This window comes from Onychomys torridus, chromosome 6, assembly GCF_903995425.1.
Source record: "Onychomys torridus chromosome 6, mOncTor1.1, whole genome shotgun sequence".
NCBI classification, from domain to species: domain Eukaryota; kingdom Metazoa; phylum Chordata; class Mammalia; order Rodentia; family Cricetidae; genus Onychomys; species Onychomys torridus.
In genome coordinates this window covers 133,835,023-133,854,683 of record NC_050448.1, presented here as the reverse complement: position 1 = coordinate 133,854,683, position 19,661 = coordinate 133,835,023, and the positions used below count along the sequence as shown (strand labels likewise).

General features: G+C 41.2%; 1 protein-coding gene across 2 annotated transcripts in view; it reads left to right on the top strand.

The window, feature by feature from the left end:
- The first annotated feature begins 670 nt into the window (after positions 1 to 670).
- The window catches only part of Cth (cystathionine gamma-lyase), a 36,463-nt gene continuing 17,472 nt past the window's right edge, over positions 671 to 19,661 (top strand). Inside the window, exons 1-9 of one of the 2 annotated variants that reach the window (XM_036189688.1) lie at positions 671 to 999; positions 4,474 to 4,555; positions 5,234 to 5,329; positions 10,958 to 11,067; positions 13,829 to 13,960; positions 15,326 to 15,383; positions 16,115 to 16,192; positions 17,719 to 17,871; positions 18,933 to 19,054. In XM_036189688.1, the coding sequence (XP_036045581.1) occupies positions 835 to 999; positions 4,474 to 4,555; positions 5,234 to 5,329; positions 10,958 to 11,067; positions 13,829 to 13,960; positions 15,326 to 15,383; positions 16,115 to 16,192; positions 17,719 to 17,871; positions 18,933 to 19,054 (996 nt within the window). In that variant the 5' untranslated portion in view covers positions 671 to 834. Of the gene's footprint in view, positions 1,000 to 4,138; positions 4,236 to 4,473; positions 4,556 to 5,233; positions 5,330 to 10,957; positions 11,068 to 13,828; positions 13,961 to 15,325; positions 15,384 to 16,114; positions 16,193 to 17,718; positions 17,872 to 18,932; positions 19,055 to 19,661 lie in introns of those variants that run through there. The other variant, XM_036189689.1, reaches the window with a different exon arrangement.

The following is a 19,661-nucleotide window of genomic DNA, read 5'->3' as shown; positions in this document are numbered from 1 at the left end:
AAAAAAGTAAAAGATACCCACATATATACATAATCGTTGAAATGTGTTCAGGTTGAGAACATATTTTAAAAGGAGAAATAGTAATCAATAGGCATCGCAACCCATTGGTTTCAGAGACCGCTTCCCCTGTGGGCATGGGTTGCTTGGTGCTGGAGGGTGGCTGTCTCTGAAGCTAATCTGAAAAGCAAATGGACTGTTTGCCTTTTCCAAAACCTTGCTTTTTAAAAAGCTGTTTAAAAAGGTTTTTTTTTGTTGTTGTTGTTGTTTTTTAAGTTGTTCCTTAATGCCTTCTAAATTTGTTCTACAGTGTTTCAGAATTTTAGGTTAGATTTCCGAGAAATGGAAACGCCTTAAACTCCCTAGTTCCCTGACATGGTGTAAAATTAGGTCAAGGCTGGTGTCTTTTGGAAGCAAAGCTTCCTCCTGAAAGCCTGTTCTTGGCGAGGGTAGGCCCGCAGGCGCTGGCCCCGGATCCAAGCAGACCCGGCGGCAGAGGCTCATCCCTGCTTGACACCAGCACTTGGGGTCCTGCAAGGCGGCGGGAGGAGGCCCCTCTACCCTGAGGACAAAGGGTGCATCCGCGCAGCAGCCAGCTGTTGGGGTTTCCGCTGCTCCAGGTCCCAGCCGGATTGCTCACCACGTGGGCGCCACTGGTAGGCGGGCAGGGACAGTCTGGGCAACTCCTCCTCTGCCGCCCAATGGACAATGGCTTTGCTTCAGGACCCGCGCTGATTGGCCGCGTCGGACCCGCCCCTCCCTGGATATAAGCGCGAAGCTCGGAAAGATTCCAGTTGGTCTCCTACTTGGCAAAGTCTTGCTTTTCCCTGTGCCAACATGCAAAAGAACGCCTCCCCGAGCGGCTATCTGCCCAGCTTCCAGCACTTTGCCACTCAGGCCATTCACGTGGGACAGGAGCCCGAGCAATGGAATTCACGAGCGGTGGTGATACCCATCTCGCTGGCCACTACTTTCAAGCAGGACTCGCCAGGCCAGTCTTCGGTGAGCGGCAGGGCGGGCAGGGCGAGCAGGGAGGCCCGGGCGGACTGCTGGAGTGCCCGGGACACGTGGGTGGTCTCGGCGATTTTCAGTTAAAAATCAGAGTTGTAATTTGGTGAATTCTGTAGCAACGAAGCCAGTCCCCCTTTGAAAAATGTAGGGCCTTGGGCTGGTGAGATGGCTCAGCAGGTATGCTGACTAGTTTTATATCAACTTGACACAAGATATAGTCATCTGAGAGGAGGGCCCTCAACTGAGAAAGTGCCCCAGAAGATTAGGCTGTGATGATTAGGCTGTAAGCAGGCAGACCAGTAGGGCATTTTCTTAATTAGTGATTGATGGGGGAGAGCCCAGTCCATTGTGAGTGGGGGACCCTCCCTACCTCCAAGCTGGTGATTCTGAGTTCTGTAAGAAAGTGGGGTGAGCAACCCAGTAAGCAGCATTTCTCCATGGCATTTGCATCAGCTTTCACCTCCAGGTTCCTGCCCTATCTGCTTTCCATGATAAACCAGTTACATGGAAGTGAAAGAAACCCGTTCTTCCCCCAAATTGCTTTTGTTTGTGGTGTTTTCTCACATCAGGTAAAGGTGCTTGTCACCAAACCTGACCACCTTAGTTCAATTCTATAATCTATATAGTGGGAGGAGAGAACCAGCTCCTGCACACTCAAACACACATACTAAATAATGAAAGTCCTAGAGATTTAAGATCAGTTCTGGTAAGTGTGTCCAGTTAATAGCTACTGAATACTTACACACCAAATACATATTTAGAGTCTATGTGTTACATGTCTCATTCAATGTTAACAAGAAGGAACCTAGCCTGAACTAAGGTCTTAGTGTTCAGATTGAGATAGATGAGATAGAGGATTACCAACACTAGGGTAACCTAGGGTTACCAAGGCTCATGAGCAATGAAGCTAGCTTTAATTTATCTTGAACTCCTCTCTTCTGCACCTGATTGCATGGTGCTACATTATAGCTGTGATAAGTAATAGTTTAAGCCATTTCATCATCTAAGACAGTGGTTCTCAACCCATGAGTCATGATGATCCTTTCACAGGGGTCTCATCAGGTATTTACATTGCAACTCATTAACAGTAGCAAAGTTGCAGCTATGAAATAGCAGCAAAAATAATTTAGTGGTTGGGGGTCACCACAATAAGTTGAGAACCATTGATCTATGTAGTGTGGCTTTGTGATTAAGAGTACAGGGGTTTTAATTCTTACATCAGCTCTTCTGTCTGGGTAACCTGGAAGACGCTATTTAACCCATCCTAGCCTTGAGTTGACCCTGTGTAAACTGGGATAATTACAGAACACACCACATGAACTGCTGCTGTTAAAAACTTCGTGGTACACACTCATTACTCAGATGTACTTTGGTGTTTGCAGTCTTCATGTGTTGCTATTTCCATTTGTCTACAACAGCCAGGTTGGGGGTAGGCATTAAATCATTTTTATAGAAAAGGAAACTGACCCAGACTCAAACACAAGTGACCAGTAAGGCCTGAAATATGTAGTCTTGTGAATCTCATGGCATCTTCCTTTATGATGGCTTACTAGATGGGTCTTGGTATATTAAAAGTCTCCTGAGGTTCAGAGGACAACAGTAAAGCAACTGCAGCATGTTCCCAGGGCTTAACTGTTCTGAAAACTACCTTTGTGTGTTGTAAGTCAGGTAAAGTTCTTATGAACAGCCCTTGTTCTGTGAGGCAAAGTTCCAAAGGCATCACTATAGCATGTTAGGATACTCCTAACTGGTGACTTGTATTCAAAACTCCAACACTACCTCCTCCAAGCAAGTGGTGGGACCCTCCTATGTAGGCCTGCAGCCTGTATGGAACAGTGTGTAGAAATTGAGTGTTTGAGTATGGTATTAATGTTTAAATGGTTCAGAGAGCAAGCAGGGGCAGTTAAATCCAGTATGTGCTCAGAATCTCCAAAAGATAATGGCACTGCAGCAATGAGAAGTACCAGTAATCTTTAGTTCCATTTGAAAAGCCATGGAATGTACAAGGTAATTTGCCAACTAAATAAGTTCTCCTACCCTGGATGTTAGACATCTGCGTGCTTATGAATATTTATGGCAGCATGGGGCTGCTCTAGGAATCAAGTGTTTTGGAGGAGGTTTGATGAGTTTAACAGCCAGGGACAGTGGTGGGTGTTGAAGACAGCTGGAGCCCTGTGAACTATGTTTGTCTAGTTTATCTAATCAGGGGAAAACTTTTAAAATTATTATTACTAATACTAGAAGCTTCCAAGTCTGAAACAAGGGTGTAAGTAATGATGTGCTGTATAAACCAAGGAGAGAGAAATGTAGGATGTTTTTAATTGTTTGAGACAGTCTGTCTTTAAGTAGCCCAGGCTGGCCTTCAACTTATGGATCAGACTTTGTCTTTACTGGGATTACAGGTGTGTGCGATCACACCAGCTCAGAGCCTAGGATTGATTCTAACCCTCACATTCCCCAGGTCTTACAACATTTGGCTTTACTTTTCTTAAGTAGGTCACAAGGCAAAATAAAATGATTTGGTGAAAATTAAGTATAAAGGGATAAACTTAAGTATAAAGGGAGCCTGACACAAGATTTTATGAAGCAACTCATGGAGGATGTTCACTGAAAATTGCTCCCTCCTTTTGTTTTTGAGTCATTTTTACAGGGTTAAGATCTGAACCCTGAGGATTTGAATGTCTTGTTCAACCCTCTTGGGTGCTAAATGAACCTGCATCACTTATATCTTGGGAAGAGACGCACAGGTTAGATTCATGTGCTTCCCTTTTCCTAATATGTCCAACTCATAAGGAAAGGGTGAGGCTAACATAATTGCAACGCCATGCCAATGTTAAGAACTGCCACCTATATAGTGGTTAGTACATGTTTAGGGATATACAGAGAATTTATGCCTTACTCCATTTCAACCTCACAATTTTGCAATTAGACATGTATTTTTTCCCATCTTCAAATTGACTGTTAGAATGTTGAATCCTTTACCTAGTAGTACCAAGCTAGTAAAAAGCAGGAACATCATTCCAACCCATGGTAGGTACATCATTCTTACTCATTTTTATTTTATGTGTATAGGTGTTTTGTCTGCATGTGTTTCTGTCTATATACCACATGCATGCAGTGCCTGCAGAGGACAGAAGAAGGCATCATATCCATTGAAACTGGTGGTCCAGACCTAGTGAGCTGACATGTGGGTTCTTGGAATTGAACCTAGGTCCTCTGAAAGAGTAGTAAGCATCCTTAACCTCTTAGCCATCTCTCCAGTTACCATTTTGGTCATCTTTTAAGCTCTCCATACTGCCATAGCTATGACAATGCCATACTTATGTCTTATATCAAAATGTGCCATGGCTAGGTAATAGAAAATCATTATGGTGGGACCACATCTTCATTGGGCTCTGATACTAATCAAGAGATCTTAAGATGATGAATAAATCCTCTTCCTCCTGCTCTTCCTCTTATTTTCAGGGTTTTGTATATGGCCGCTCTGGAAATCCCACAAGGAACTGCTTGGAAAAAGCAGTGGCCGCTCTGGACGGGGCAAAACACAGTAAGAGACTCATATCTACAAAGAAAGGTGGATTCTCTTTGGGTGTCTAGGGACCACAGAAGCACAGAAGGTAGAAATAGAGATCCTCTCTTCCCAAACTCCCATTTTCCTAAAACAGTGAATCTTTTGGCTTTGTTCTTCAGATGGTATATGCATGTGTGTCCTTACCAGTTAGCAGTAAATAGGGACAGAGCAGAATGGCAGAGCTTATTATAGCCTTCATCTCAGGCTATCACTATGGCTCATTCACCAAACCCCAAATCCTTGATAATATGCTCTCAGGGGGAAAGAATTCACTCCCAGGAAAAGGTCCTGAGAGTGAGTTCTGGTGAAGTCATCTTTGTATTTTCAATATAAATGATGCTATATGAACAGAGTAGTAAAGAATAAGGTCTCAATATCTATTGTGTGTGTGTGTGTGTGTGTGTGTGTGTGTGTGTGTGTGTGTGTGCTTGTATGTGTATAAATACATAGTGTTCTAAAAGTTTCATTTTTCAAATAGAAAGAGGTGTTGTAACGTTAATTAGAGGACCTCTGAGGAGTAGCAGCAGCGACTCAGTCAGCCAAGTGAACCACAGTGCAGATGGCCCTAGGTTGTTGCTAAGATTTTGGTTTTTTGGTTTTTGTTTGTTTGTTTGTTTGTTTTTTAAGCTTATTTGAATTTGCTTTATATGGTAGGTTTGGCCTTTGCTTCAGGGCTAGCTGCCACTACTACGATTACCCATCTGTTAAAAGCTGGAGATGAAGTCATTTGCATGGATGAAGTATATGGAGGTAGGTGCCCTCTCATTCACAGTGTGTGCCAGCTGGTACAAAGAGAGCAATGAGCCTTGAGTTACATGAGCACCACTGCCAGTTTTGGCAAGTATGTTCTTTCTAAAGTATGGCAGGCACCTCTATGGGTTTCAGACTCTGTGTTCCAGAAGTGCCTGTAGGAGATTGTGTTTAAGAGTTGAAACAAGGATATAGGACTTGATCAGCCTTCAGGCACACCACAGCCTTCTGAATGCACAACACATACACACTGTACTAGGCATGTTGAGATGCCACATGGTGCCAATGAACACCATAGAACTATTTCTGAGAGTTAGTTCTCTCCTTCCACCATGTAGATCCTGATATCAAGCTCAGGTTGCCATTCTTGGTGGCCAGAGTCTTTAACCCATGCATCTCACTAGTGATGCTTTTAGACTTGAATACTATGAAGAAACTGCTAACAGTCACTCGTGCCTGTGATCCTAGCACTCAGGAGGCTAAGCAGAATTGCCATGAATTGGCCAGCTGGAGTTTGATGTCAATTGGGCTACAGAGAGACTCTGTCCTTTTTAATACATTTTTTAAAAATTATAATATAATTACATCATTTTCCTTTTCCTCCCTTCATGTTTCCCCATGCACACACACAACCCTCCACATGTATATATGTATGTGTATATGTGTATGTGTGTTTGCATTCCTAAATACATAAATACAACTTTCTCAGTCCATATAATGTTACCTGTATGTTTATGATTTCAGGGTATTGGATAACCAGCTGGGGGGGCTCTTCTCTAGGGAAGACCATCTCTCCCCTCTCAGCATTTCCAGTTGTCTATAGTTCTTTGTCTAAAGCCTCATGGGTTTTCCCTTCCTATGTTAACATGTCCATTGGTTTCATTGTTGTTCAGGTCTTGGTTAGGTAACTATGTTGATGAGACTTCAGGAGTTTAGCCTCTCAACATTTCTAGGAAGCACAATCTCACAATAAACCTTCTGTTCCCCTGGCTCTTACTATCCCCACCCTTCTGTAATGATTCCTGAGCCTTGAGCGTAGTGGTATTGTGTTCCCCAAAATATTGTGCATGCTAATAAACTTATCTGGGGTCAGAGACAGAACAGACACAATATTAAACATAGAGATTAGGCAGTAGTAGCACATGCCTTTAATCCTAGCATTCCAGAGGCAGAAATCCCTCTGGATCTCTGTGAGTTCAAGGCCACATTGGAAACAGCGAGGCATGGTGACACACGCCTTTAATCCCAGAAAGTGAGCCTTTAATCCCAGGGAGTGATGGCAAAAACAGAAAAATATTTAGGGCGTGAAGACCAGAAACTAGAAGCATTTGTCTGGCTAAGCTTTTAGGCTTTTGAGCAGCAGTTCAGCTGAGATCCATTCGGATATGAGGACTCAGAGGCTTCCAGTCTGAGGAAACAGGATCAGCTGAGGAACTGGAAAGGTGAAGAAGCTGTGGCTTGTTCTGCTTCTCTGATCTTCCAGCATTCTCCCCAATAACTGGCTTCAGGTTTGATTTTATTAATAAGACTATTCAAGATTCCTGCTACACTTGAGTGCAAGAATTGTGTTGTAGATGTATCAGTTGGGACCTTTGGCACCAAGTCCCTGTCTGAAACATATAGCTTGTACATGCAGAGATTTCTACAGAAAACTGTAGCTGGAGTTTTCTCCACTCCTGCTTGGGCCCACAGCCACTAAGATCCAAGTAAACACACCGAGACTTATATTACTTATATACTGTATGGCCTTGGTAGGCTTCTTACTATCTAGTTCTTATATCTTAAATTAACTCATTCTATTAATCTATAAGTTGCCACATGGCTTGTGGCTTACCGGTACTTTATATCTTCTCATGGTGGTGGTGGTGGCTGGCAGTGTCTCCTGACTCAGCCTTCCACTTCCCAGAATTCTCTTTTCTGCTTATCTCGCCTATATTATACTTCCTGCCTAGCTACTGGCCAACCAGCATTTTATTTATCAATCAGAGCAACACATTCACTGCATACAAAAAGACATCCCCAACACTCCCCCCCCCTTTTTTTTTCAAAAAGGATGGTTTTAACTTTAACATAATAAAATTACATATAACAAAACAGTTATCAAGCAAGAAATATAGTTATAATATCTAGTCTATTTGTATTTGGCAGAATTAAAGAAGATATCCTATCTATCCTATATTTGTGAGCCTAAGGTTTTATATCTAACTTACCTTTTATCATAACTAAGGAAATTATAACTATCTAGTCTTCAACTACATCAAAGACCTCAGAAGGATATAATATTACCTGAGAAACAGGAGAAAGACACAAGCAATTTTCAGTAGGCTTATTAGAGTAGACAGAGACAGCTGCCAGCCTGAACAGTCATCCAAAGTAACTCTGTAAAGTTGGGGCACCTGTCTTCAGCCCACAGGTCTAGAGTCTCTCAGTCACTTCTCTCTGTGTGCTGTAGAATGTCTGGCAGTTTCCTCTGCGAAGCAGGAACCTGAAGGACCATTTTGCCAAGCAAAGTTCAGTGGTCACCTTCCTATAGGTCCTACATGTCCAGTCAATACGTCATTTTGTCAAACAGTCCAGGCAAGAACAGTTTCTTGTCCAAATGGCTATTTTTGCCAAGAAGAAGATAAACTCCATATAGAGTGTCTTCGATGCCCATCCTCCTCTCTGAAGTAAATTGGTGCTGCCAGGAGCAGACATGTCTCACTGTCCAGAAAGTCTAAATTTTAAAAACATTTTAAATGCCATATTCTGTGGTCTTTGAAGTGTTTGAAGATTACCTGCCTAATTGAATTATATCTATGTATACCTAGAAAACTTAACATGACTATTAGTGTGACTATCATAGAAGAATACTTTTTTTTTTTTTTTTTTTTTTTTTTGGTTTTTCAAGATAGGGTTTCTCTGTGTAGCTTTGCACCTTTCCTAGAACTCACTTGGTAGACCAGGCTGGCCTCGAACTCACAGAGATCCACCTGGCTCTGTCTCCCGAGTGCTGGGATTAAAGGCGTGCGCCACCACCACCTGGCTAGAAGACTACTTATTAATCTGTATTTTTAATTATCCATTACAATCTAAATGAGTTATATAAATATAATACCTCAAACAAGAGTAGAAATATATATATACAGTGTAACAAAATTAAGTTTAAACTTGTATCAATAAACTAAAATCCGTAGCAATGTAAAACATTTATAAACAAGTTGTTGCTCTTTAAAAGTAGGTTCATTAATCTACCATTTTATCCTATATATCTATACTATCCTGTTTTCTTCTTTAGAAAGAGATTGCATCTGGGCGGTGGTGGCACACGCCTTTAATCCCAGCACTCGGGAGGCAGAGGCAGGCAGATCTCTGTCAGTTTCGAGGCCAGCCTGGGCTACAGAGCGAGATCCAAGAAAGGTGCAAAGCTACACAGAGAAACCCTGTCTTGAAAAACAAAACAAACAAACAAAAAAATTGGTTTTACTCTGTCCCACACCACAGGGCTCTTCTGATATAGGACAGAAGAATCACACAACCTTTTCTTTTAGCAAATATGCTTGGGTTTAGAGAAGGAATGAGCTAATTCCATCTCCAAAGCCAGCTTGGTATATTTGGGAATTTGGGCATAGCTTTTCATACTACTTCCTGCTGGATGAGGGCATTGTATTCTTTTGGGGACATAAAGAAAAGTTTAGGATTATGGAGTAGTCCATGAGGCTGTATTGTCTGAGCCAGTTGACTTGAAACCATTCTGGATGTTGGATCATCTAGGCCATGGTGTCATCAGAGACCTTTCAGGGGGTCTTGGCTGATCAAACCTGATGTGTCTTAATCTGGAACAAATCCATAGCCTCTGGCTTTCTGTGGAAACAAAAGTAGAGCCTCCTTTCCAAAGCAACATATCCTTACATCCAAATTTTGAAGTCAAGGTACCTTTAAAATATACATATTGGTTTAACTCAGCAGCCTTTACAATCAAATGTCTCTCTGGAGTTAAAAATTCCAAAGATGAGCTGGAGAGATGGCTCAGAGGTTAAGAGCACCGACTGTTCTTCCAGAGGTCCTGAGTTCAATTCCCAGCACCCACATGGTGGCTCACAACCATCTGTAATGAGATCTGACACCCTCTTCTATATACATAATAAATAAATAAATAAATAATTCCAAAGACAACACAATTCAGATTCTCTGTGTGATAACCATCTTTACTTGGCTTATTTTTTATATTACTTTTTCTTTGTCTTTAAAGACTTTATTTTTTAAAGATTTATTTATTTATTATATATACAGTATGTATGAATGCATGCCAGAAGAGGGCACCAGATCTCATTGTAGATGGTTGTGAGCCACCATGTGGTTGCTGGGAATTAAACTCAGGACCTCTGGAAGAACAGCTAGTGCTCCTCTGAGCCATCTCTCCAGCCCCCAAGACTTTATTTTTTAAAACTATCTATTTCTTTATATAATTGCATATGTTACTTTTTTCTCTCTTCCAAGCCTATGTACATTTTTACACACATTGTAAACTATTCCATCTGAATCTGTCTTATTGTGAATCTATTGCTTTAACCTGCCCCAGCTAGTACTGAAGCAGAAGCCTTGGCTGCTTACTCCACCCATCTTAGCTTAGCCTCCCAACATGGTGGTGGTACGTTTACTGCCAGCTCTGGGTCTGGGAGCTATGTGTACCGTCAACTCTCAGAAGCAGTGGGTCTATGGATCTATGAAAGCAGCATAAGCCCAGAAACTTTTTTTTTTTTTTTTGACTGCACTAGTAAAGGCTAAATCCACCACTCAGTGTAATGTTTGCAGATGCCTCATTCCTGCCATGTTGTATGTAGGTCAAGCCAGCACACCACAAACCCGCCATAGAGTATCTCAAGCCTACAGGCTGCTGCTGACTTGAGAGAAACGACTAGGAAGCTGTTTTTAGCTCCATCTTAGAATCTTCTTTCTCAGGTTTTAGGTGGAAACTTGAGCTGTTGGGCTCCATTTGTAACTGGAATTTTCTCCAGTCCTGCTTGGGCCCGTAGCCACTCAGACCCAAGTAAAGACACAGAGACTTATATTACTTATAAACTGTATGGCCATGGCAGGCTTCTTGCTATCTAGTTGTTATATCTTAAATTAACCCATTTCTGTTAATCTATAAGTTGCCACGTGGCTTGTGGCTTATTGGTACTTTACATCTTACTTCTCATGGTGGTGGTGGCAGCATCTCCTAACTCAGCCCTCCACTTCCCAGAATTCTCTTCTCTGTTTATCCCACCTATACTATACTTTCTGCCTGGCTACTGGCCAATCAGCATTTTATTTATCAATCAATCAGAGCAACACATTCGCAGCATCCAGAAAGACATCCCTAGCAGAAGACACTGTGTAAGGAAGCTGTTCCATATTAGAAGAGTAGAGGAAGAGGAGTTTGAGAAATGGCTCTTCTTCCTGTCACTTGTGTGTATCAAGTATATTTTAATTGGCTCTGTGGTATGTCAAATAACCATGCTACTGAGCTACACTGAACTTGCTTTCAGCTGTAATTTTTTTTTTTTTTTGAGAGTTCTCATTTGGGATTGGGCAGGTCTGCAAAGAGCAGGCATTTCCTCACATTGTGTTCTCTGCATATTATTTCACTGTCTTCTGCCTCAGGCACCAACAGGTACTTCAGGAGAGTGGCATGTGAATTTGGACTGAAGGTTTCTTTTGTTGAGTGTTCCAATACCAAATTGCTAGAGGCAGCGATTACACCACGAACCAAGGTAACCAGCTGGCTTTTGATTCTGTCTGTTTCCCCCATGATGTTTTACTTATATCCTTTCTGTTTACTAGAGGATATAATGTAAATCCAAATAACATTTTATTAAAGCTGTTGGAAACACTGAGATTGATATAGGCTAGAGTCTCCATGGCTTGAAAACATAATTATCTGGAGTGTATGTGCAAATTCTGAAGTGGAGTTTCAATTGGGCCTTGAGGTAGGTGGAAAGAAAAGAGTATTAGACAAAAAATGCCACAATATATTAAAAAACACATAACAGGGCCTTGAAAGGAAGGAAAGACTTCCCTTTAAAATTTGGAGGGGGGCTGGAAAAATGTTTCAGTGGTTAAGAGTATGTGTTGCCCTTGCCAGGGTACCCGAAGCATCTACATTGGGTGGCCCATAATTGCCTGTAACTTCAGCTCCAAGGGATTTGATGCCTCTGTCCTCCATAGGCACCTGCACTTTCATGTATAGACCTACACATGTTCACATGAAAATGAGAGGGGAAGAGGCAGAGAAAGACACACAGGGATAGATGACTGCCATGAGAGGAATGGTGGGGGAAGACAAGGGAGCCTCTTTGAAATAAATCCCCACAGCAATCCCAAGAACAAAGGAAATACCAGACTTTTATAAGTTTGGTGGGGTTTTTAGGAAGTTTCATATCATATAATTTTAGTTCAACATTGTATACATGACAAAGAACATGAATGAATCAAGTCTCATAAATTAGGGACCACTGTTAGCCACAGCACACGCTGCTTCTTAATTCTGTCCCAGAGAGAGTCGTAGAGAGGCATTGCCTTTTAAAAGTGGCCCCTGTCCTTTAGGGGCAGGTCAGTGTTCTAACAATAAGTTTAATTTTGTGTGTGTGTGTGTGTGTGCATTGTATTAGAAGCTAGTGTGGATTTAATCTCTCAGCTCCACCCATTTTTTTTTTTTTTTGTAAAAAAATTAGATTCAAGAGTACATAGTTCTCAGACATACCAAGCTATCAAAGCATAACATCGTTCAAAGACCATAGACCCCTCAGTCCAGGGACTTTGATCTCAGCCCTGGGAAGCATGTGTGCTATAGAGGTATTTGGGTGTGAATAGCAGATGTGATGTTTGGGGACCTCATTTAAATTCTGCAGGAGTGCAAGGCCAGTGTCCCTTATGAGTGAACCTTTCTAACTCTGTTAAGGATTAAAGTGTTAAACTTGTACCCAAGCTCATGTGGCAGTGAATGCTAAAAGACAGAGAGGTCCTTCACACAAAGGAGAATTTCTAGATTAGCACTGGAGCAGCTTTTACTCAGTAAGGTTTGTTTTTAAGGAAGTTGCATTTTTATATTGCTTGAGGATAAATAATTTATTCAAATAGTTGATCTGAGACTTCCCAAAGGAAGAAATCAGATCATGAATATGATAAATTTTGTCCATACGATTTTATTTGCTGGCCCTTTAATTCACTTGAATTAATATATTTTCCCCTTAAATACAGAATCTGCTTTTGAAGTAATATATGTGTGTGTGTGTGTGTGTGTGTGTGTGTGTGTGTGTGTGTGTGTGTAATATGTATGAGTGTTTTGTTTTCATGCACAAATGTGTGCCATGTGTATGTTTACTACCTGTGGAGGGCATTGGCTCCCTTAGAACTAGAGTTACAGATGGTTGGGAGTCACCATGTGGGTGCTGGGATTCAAACACTGGTCTTCTCATGAACAAATGCTTTTAATTACTGAGTCATCTCTCCAGCTCCTGTAGTCAGTTTTTAAAGTCCATATAAAACCTATTTTGTATTCAGTTACTTGTTTTCATTTTTAAATTATCTTGATGAGAATTTATTATTCTTATCCAGGAGTCATTTGTATAGCTTTTTAAGTAAATCAAGATTTTCAAAGTAGTTTTTAGTAGTGAACTTCCAGACAGGGAATGTATTTAACTAGACATCTTGTCTGTCTATATAGGTAATGAAAAGTCATTAGTTCTTATAAGAGAAACCTGTAATACAGTTCAAAGCAGATGCACCTTATTTAACAGAGTTCTGACTTGGTCTTTTCAGTAACTGTTGAGGGTGCATGTCACGATTGCAGTAGATCAGAGTTCTGTCAGGGAACCTGGATTTCTACATGGCTGCCACTTCTTTTCCTCAGCTTAATGCACTTTCTCAGGTTTAGAGTTTTTAGTGCGTTATCTAACTCTGAGGATGTCCTTTGCATCCTGGGCATAATTCTCATTAATGAAAATTCTAGGATGTATAGAGTAGAGTTGCTTATATTGCAGACTCTCGGTGTAGCTGACTGTAACCTTGGACTTGTGATCTGTCTGCCTCTGTTACTTGAATGCTGGGAATATAGGCATCACCCCTAAGTCCCCAAAGTGCTGGTTTATGAAGTGCTAGGGATTGATCCCAGGATTCATGCACACTAGGCAAGATCTTTACTGAGCTACTTCCCCAGAGTAGGATATATTTTTATACAATCTATATTATTTGTCTCTGAGAATAGAAGCTTCAGACACCATGGCTTTGTTCTGTATTTGTAAGATAAATATCACCAACCTTTTTGTGTAGATGAGGAACTTGAGGAAGATAGAAGGGAATTTACGGAGTAATGACCAGTCTTGTAGGGAAAGCTCAGATTCAACCTTGACCGTTCCATCTTCGTTGTCTAAGCCTTTCCAGCCTGGGAAGTAGCAGCCTTCTAGGTGTGGTATGTGAGATATTTGTGTATGTGTGATATGTTTTTACTGACTGTTGTTTGCTGAATTACTGTAGCTTGTTTGGATTGAAACACCCACAAACCCATCCTTGAAGTTGACTGACATCGAAGCCTGTGCACGCATCGTCCATAAGCATGGAGACATCATTTTGGTTGTAGATAACACTTTCATGTCTTCATATTTCCAGGTAAATGAAGGGAAGGGTTTTTGTTGTGATTAACAAACCACACAGTTATCTGTAATTAGGAAAGGAAGAACTACTTTATTAAAAAAATCATTATCAAACTCAAAATAGCTGTATATCAAAATATAACTATTATTGATTAGAAAAGGAATCAGATTTGGACTTTTTTTGCATTAGTTAATATCTCAAGACTGTGTTACTATCTCGTTGGAGGTTTTGTTGGGAACAGTGGGCCATAAGATATGAGTAAACGCATTTGCCAGGCCGTAATTGATAAGAATAGACAGTGGGAATTCTTAGAGAGTCTATGCCTCTAAGGGTCCTTGAAGTTCTAGCCAGAGCTATAAGACAACATAAGGAGATTAAGGGGATACAAATTGGAAAGGAAGAAGTCAAGCTCTCCCTATTTGCAGATGACATGATAGTATACATGAGTGACCCCCAAAATTCAACCAAGGAACTGATACAGCTTATAAAAACCTTCAGCAATATAGCAGGATACAGGGCCATGGGTGTTTTAAGTTAGTTTGAGCTACCTAGAGAGACTTTATATGAAGAAAGCAAAACCTATATATGTATGTGTTTTAAAGATGTAAGGATGATTAATTGGCAGCAACATTAGAGGAGGAGAAGAATCTCAATAAATTTCCTTTTGAAAACTGTTTTTATTCGTACTTGTATGTGTCTGTGCTATAGTGTGGAGGTGGAGGTCAAAGGACAACGTTGCAGATTTGGTGCTCTCCTTCAATCTTTAGGTTCCAGGGATTGGACTCTGGTCATGCTGAGCCTTGTCTCCTGCCTCAGCAGATTTCTTTGTGATTTTATACCTGTCAAAACTAGTATAATAAAAGAGTGATTAGGAGTCAAGAACTTAGCAAATCAAGTGTTAACAATCACCTTGTACCTCATAAGGTTTTAATGATTAAAAATCTAAGCAAAGTACTTTGTACTGACTTGGCACAAAAATTGCTAGATGCTTCCCTATCACAGACTTCTCCGTGTGCTCAACAACTCTTAAACCGCACATGTCTCTGCTGCAGACGGCAAACTGGAGCCATAACTGCTGCAAAGAAAGGCACAGGGAGGCTGGCTGGGCCGCCTTTCGTTTCCATGCAACCTGTACCTTCAGAGTCTGAGCCAGTCCATTTTTGGTTTGTTTGTGTTTGTTTTCTTTTGGATGCTTCTTTGGCAGAAGAAAATGTAGGGACAAACTCAAGATCTTAAAAAAACTGAAAATGTGTGGGTTCTAACACAACAGGGTAGAGAAGGATTCAACTGGGATCTGAAGAAGCAGATGCAAGTGGATGGGATGGTGCATTTCACATGGTTTCTTATTTGAATTAAACATGCCTGTTTTTTTCCTTTCAGCGACCTTTGGCACTGGGTGCTGATATTTGTATGTGTTCTGCCACAAAATACATGAATGGTAAGATAAGCATAGCCTGAATCTTTTTTTTTTTTTTTCCTTTCAGGATTTTGGTTTTTTTGAGGCAAGGTTTTTCTGTGTAACAGTGAAGGCTGTCCTGGAACTCACTCTGTAGACCAGGCTGGCCTCAAACTCACAGAGATCCTCCTGCCTCTGCCTCCTGAGTGCTGGGATTAAAGGTGTATGCCACCACTGCCTAGCTCATAGCCTGAATCTAAAATCCTCTTCTCCATAGGTAGATGACAGTGGCAAGGGTTTGGCATTTTGGACCCTCTGCTATTGTGTAGGATTTATTTGTGGTTTGTGTTGAAAAGTAAAATAAAATGAAGTGCTTTGATTTTACTGTAGCTGAGGCTAGTCTGGAACTCACTACTTGCCAAGGCTAGCCTTGAATTTCTGATCTCCCCATGTCTCAGGCACTGGGGTGTACATCACCACACTCAGAATCTCATGTCTCATAAATAAAACTGCATTCATGGCTCATAGGGTTTGCTGTAAGGAGTGTGCTTTCATTTTGCTGGCGGCTTGGAGACACTGGCTCTTTATATGATTTCCACTTTACTGCTTTAGATATAGTCACTGCTATAAAACTGGATAAAGTTCACATAAATGATCAAAGATAAGGCTTTTTCCCTTAGGCTTTTTTTCAAGAGAAAAATCACAGTTGGAAATTATGAAATGGAGAATAAACAGGAAGTATTGTTGATGGTAGTGTTTTTGTTTTGTTTTAGGCCACAGCGATGTTATCATGGGATTAGTGTCTGTTAATTCTGACGAACTTAATAATCAGCTTCGTTTCCTGCAAAATTGTAAGTGGTCAAAAGCCTGGGATTCTTTATCTGTCTGGTGTGTGTGTGCAGTCCAGAAGAGGACACTCTCCACCTTAGTCCTTTGAGACAGAGTCACTACTCAAACCTATAACTAAGTACAAGTGATCCCCCTGTCTCTGTCCAGCACCGCACTGGGGTTACAGGTGCACATAGCCATGCCCAGCTTCCTACTTGGGTGCTGAGATCCTAACTCAGGCCCTTATTTGTATACAGCAAGCATTCTTGTGTACTGGCCCATCTCTCCAAACCCCCTAAGCCTGGATTCTTGTTATGCCACCAGAGACTACATTTAGTATTTGTACTTCCTCAGAATATTGTAACACATTAAGAGAGAGAGAAGGAAAAAAGGTTGTAAAAACACAATTATACCCAGCATTTGATAAGTAGATAGGCAAGAAGATCTCTGAGAGTTCAAGTCCAGCCTGGTCTACATAGTGAGGTTCAAGCCAGTTAGGGCTACAAAGTGAGACCCTGTCTCAGATAAACAAACAAACAAATAAGTAGAGTTATAGCATAACATGACATCATTTAAAGAGTGAATTTTGTTATTTGCTTAACAAAATTGTTAAAACTGAAGTGAGTTTTTAAGACTCAGTGGATTGTTTTAAACACTGAAATTTTGGCTTTCATGTATTTAAGTACCTGGAATGGTGGTTAAGTTTGAGTAGTACTGAAGACCTAAACATGCACCTTTCTGTACATTAAATATCGTTCCTGGTAGATTGTTCAATTTGCCTCAAGTATAGGTGATCACTGTACTCTGATAGATAAGAGACAGACATGATTAAAAATTAAATAGTCTTCTAGAAATCACTATTAAAGTAATAAAGGGGTTGAGGAGGGGAATTGACTGACTGCTTGATAAATAAGTAGGAATGAGTTGGCTCAGCCTCTAAGACCTGGAGCTGCTCTTGTAGAGAACCTCAGTTCAGTTCCCAGCACCCACATGTCAGGGTTCACAATCACCTATAACTATAGCACCCAGGATCTGACTTGCTCTTCTGGCCTCTGCAGGCACTGCACTCACATGCACAAATACACACACACACACACACACACACACACACACACACACACATATATGTATATATTAAAATAAAATCTTTAAAAACATAAATAAGGTATGTGTTTGTTAGTTGATTGTGTAGCAACAAACATGACCACACTGTAGATTTCCTCTGTGGTATATTTCAGAGATGTGAAGGCCCACACTATGTGATGTGTCATGTCATGAATCATAAAAGACTGTCTTCTCATAGATGAAAGCCTCATTTTGGTTTCCTCGTCATAAGATATCCACTTCTCTGATTTAAAGCACATTTCTCTAAGTGCATCTTTGTTTTCATTCCATGCTTCCTGTTCAACATAGCAATTTCTTCCTAAAACACAAACATTGAGCTTCATACTTAGATTTTTCTGAGTCACTATATTGAAAAAGAAGAACCAGAGGACTCCTTGGGCCCTGAGGTGTCTTCAAGCTAACCCAATATTTGTTCTCTTTCCAGCAATTGGGGCAGTTCCTTCCCCTTTTGATTGCTACCTCTGCTGCCGAGGCCTGAAAACTCTACAAGTCCGGATGGAGAAACACTTCAAGAGTGGGATGGCAGTGGCCCGTTTCCTGGAATCGAATCCCCGGGTAGAAAAAGTTATTTATCCTGGTATGTCAACCTGATTTATAAGCAGCTCTGTCTAGATTAAGACTTTATATGGGTCATTCTTTGTGAGTTTCTGTTTTCATATAATTTTACATTGTTTATTGGCTATTGCCACTTTGTATCAGGCTCTGGAATGACATGGTGGAGAGTGGATAGACAAGATGTTGGCCTGAAGGCAGTGGATGTCAGGTGCTAAGAACAGCCTCACATGCTAGATGCTTCTGTCATTTTTAACTCTGAGGCTTGTGTATACTCCAATCACAGGATAATTCTTGGTTGACTGGCTGGTGACCCTGCCAGTCACTGGTTCAACACTATAATATGACATAAGCTTGTCCCATGGAGCCTTAATGTCCCAGAATCCCCCTCAGGTTCTTTTCAGTTCACTGCCCTTTTTAGGTGGATTAGCAGACACATTGTTACCTCTTGAGTTTATGCTACCAGTTACCAGTTAAACTGTCCGTGAGCTTGTGCAACCTTGTTCTTAGATCCTGTGGCTATGGAATCATGAGTGTGGGGTAGTTAAGATTTGTCTTCAAGGAAATTGGATAAACCAGAGTAGAAAATTATGAGCTCAGATCTCTATCTGTCATTTGGGAAACACTGCTTGCTGGGGTACATTTTGGATACAGGGAGAAAGAGGGGCTCTGATTTATGCCCCAAGAAGTGAGTAGCACTTGTTAAATGCTTGTGGTTGAGTATTTCCAGAGGCATTCAATAACTGTTGGGCCTGGATTTTCTCTGGGAATATGAATCCAATATTAATAAAATAAGTGGATTTGCCCTCATGGAGACAGTCCTGTTCCTAAAATATATTAATTAAGGAATTCCAGAAGGATGAAATTAACAAGGGAATCCAGATATGCAAAGGTCCTGAATGAAAGAGCACTTGCTGATGGAGTCAAGAAAAGAGATGTGGCCAGGGCACGGGAAGATACAGAAGAGATGTCTGTAACCCTGTTGTCAGGCTTACTTGAAGCTGACTTAGGGGAAAGTGGACTTGTTCCCTTGAAGTTGTATGTATGGCTTTAGAAAGAGACTTCTTTTGTGCTTTATGTTTGCAGGGCTACCCTCTCACCCTCAGCATGAGCTGGCCAAGCGCCAGTGCACAGGCTGCCCGGGAATGGTCAGTTTCTACATCAAGGGTGCTCTGCGGCATGCCGAGGCTTTCCTCAAGAATCTAAAGGTGAGCTCAAAAGTCTTCTGAGACTTTCTTACAGTGGCTCATACTCACTTCCAAGCTTTGTGCTTTCAGGCCACTCCCCTAAGACAGAGCAAAGTTCTCCTGGCTTAAATCTAATGAGATCAGAAGGATAGTATTAACTTCAGACATTTAGTAAAATCAAGTTAGGCAGTTCTAGCTATCTGGGACACCGAAGCAGGAGGATCACATGATCCTATAAATCTGAGATGAGGCTAGACAACACAGTGAGAATCTGCTTCAAAAAAAGGAGTAAATTTTGTGTCATTGTATTATTATCTTAGTCCTTACTGCTGCTATAATACCCAAGACTAGATACACTAGCCTGTTTTTCATTACCATCACAAAATTCCAGAGACAGGTTACTTTATAAATAAAGGTTTACTTCACTGGCTGTTCAAGACCAAAAGCATAAGGTCATAGTCAAGTGGCCCCTTCCTTGTACTGAGGGCCTAGTGTCAGATGGTATCATGTGTAGGAGTAAGAGCAGTCACCAGTCAGGAAGGCCAATGGCAGTTGGGAGCAGGCTTGTTCTGATGGCAGTCGGCAGTATCTTGGTGGGTTCTCTCCTCAATGGCCTCAAAGCTTCCCA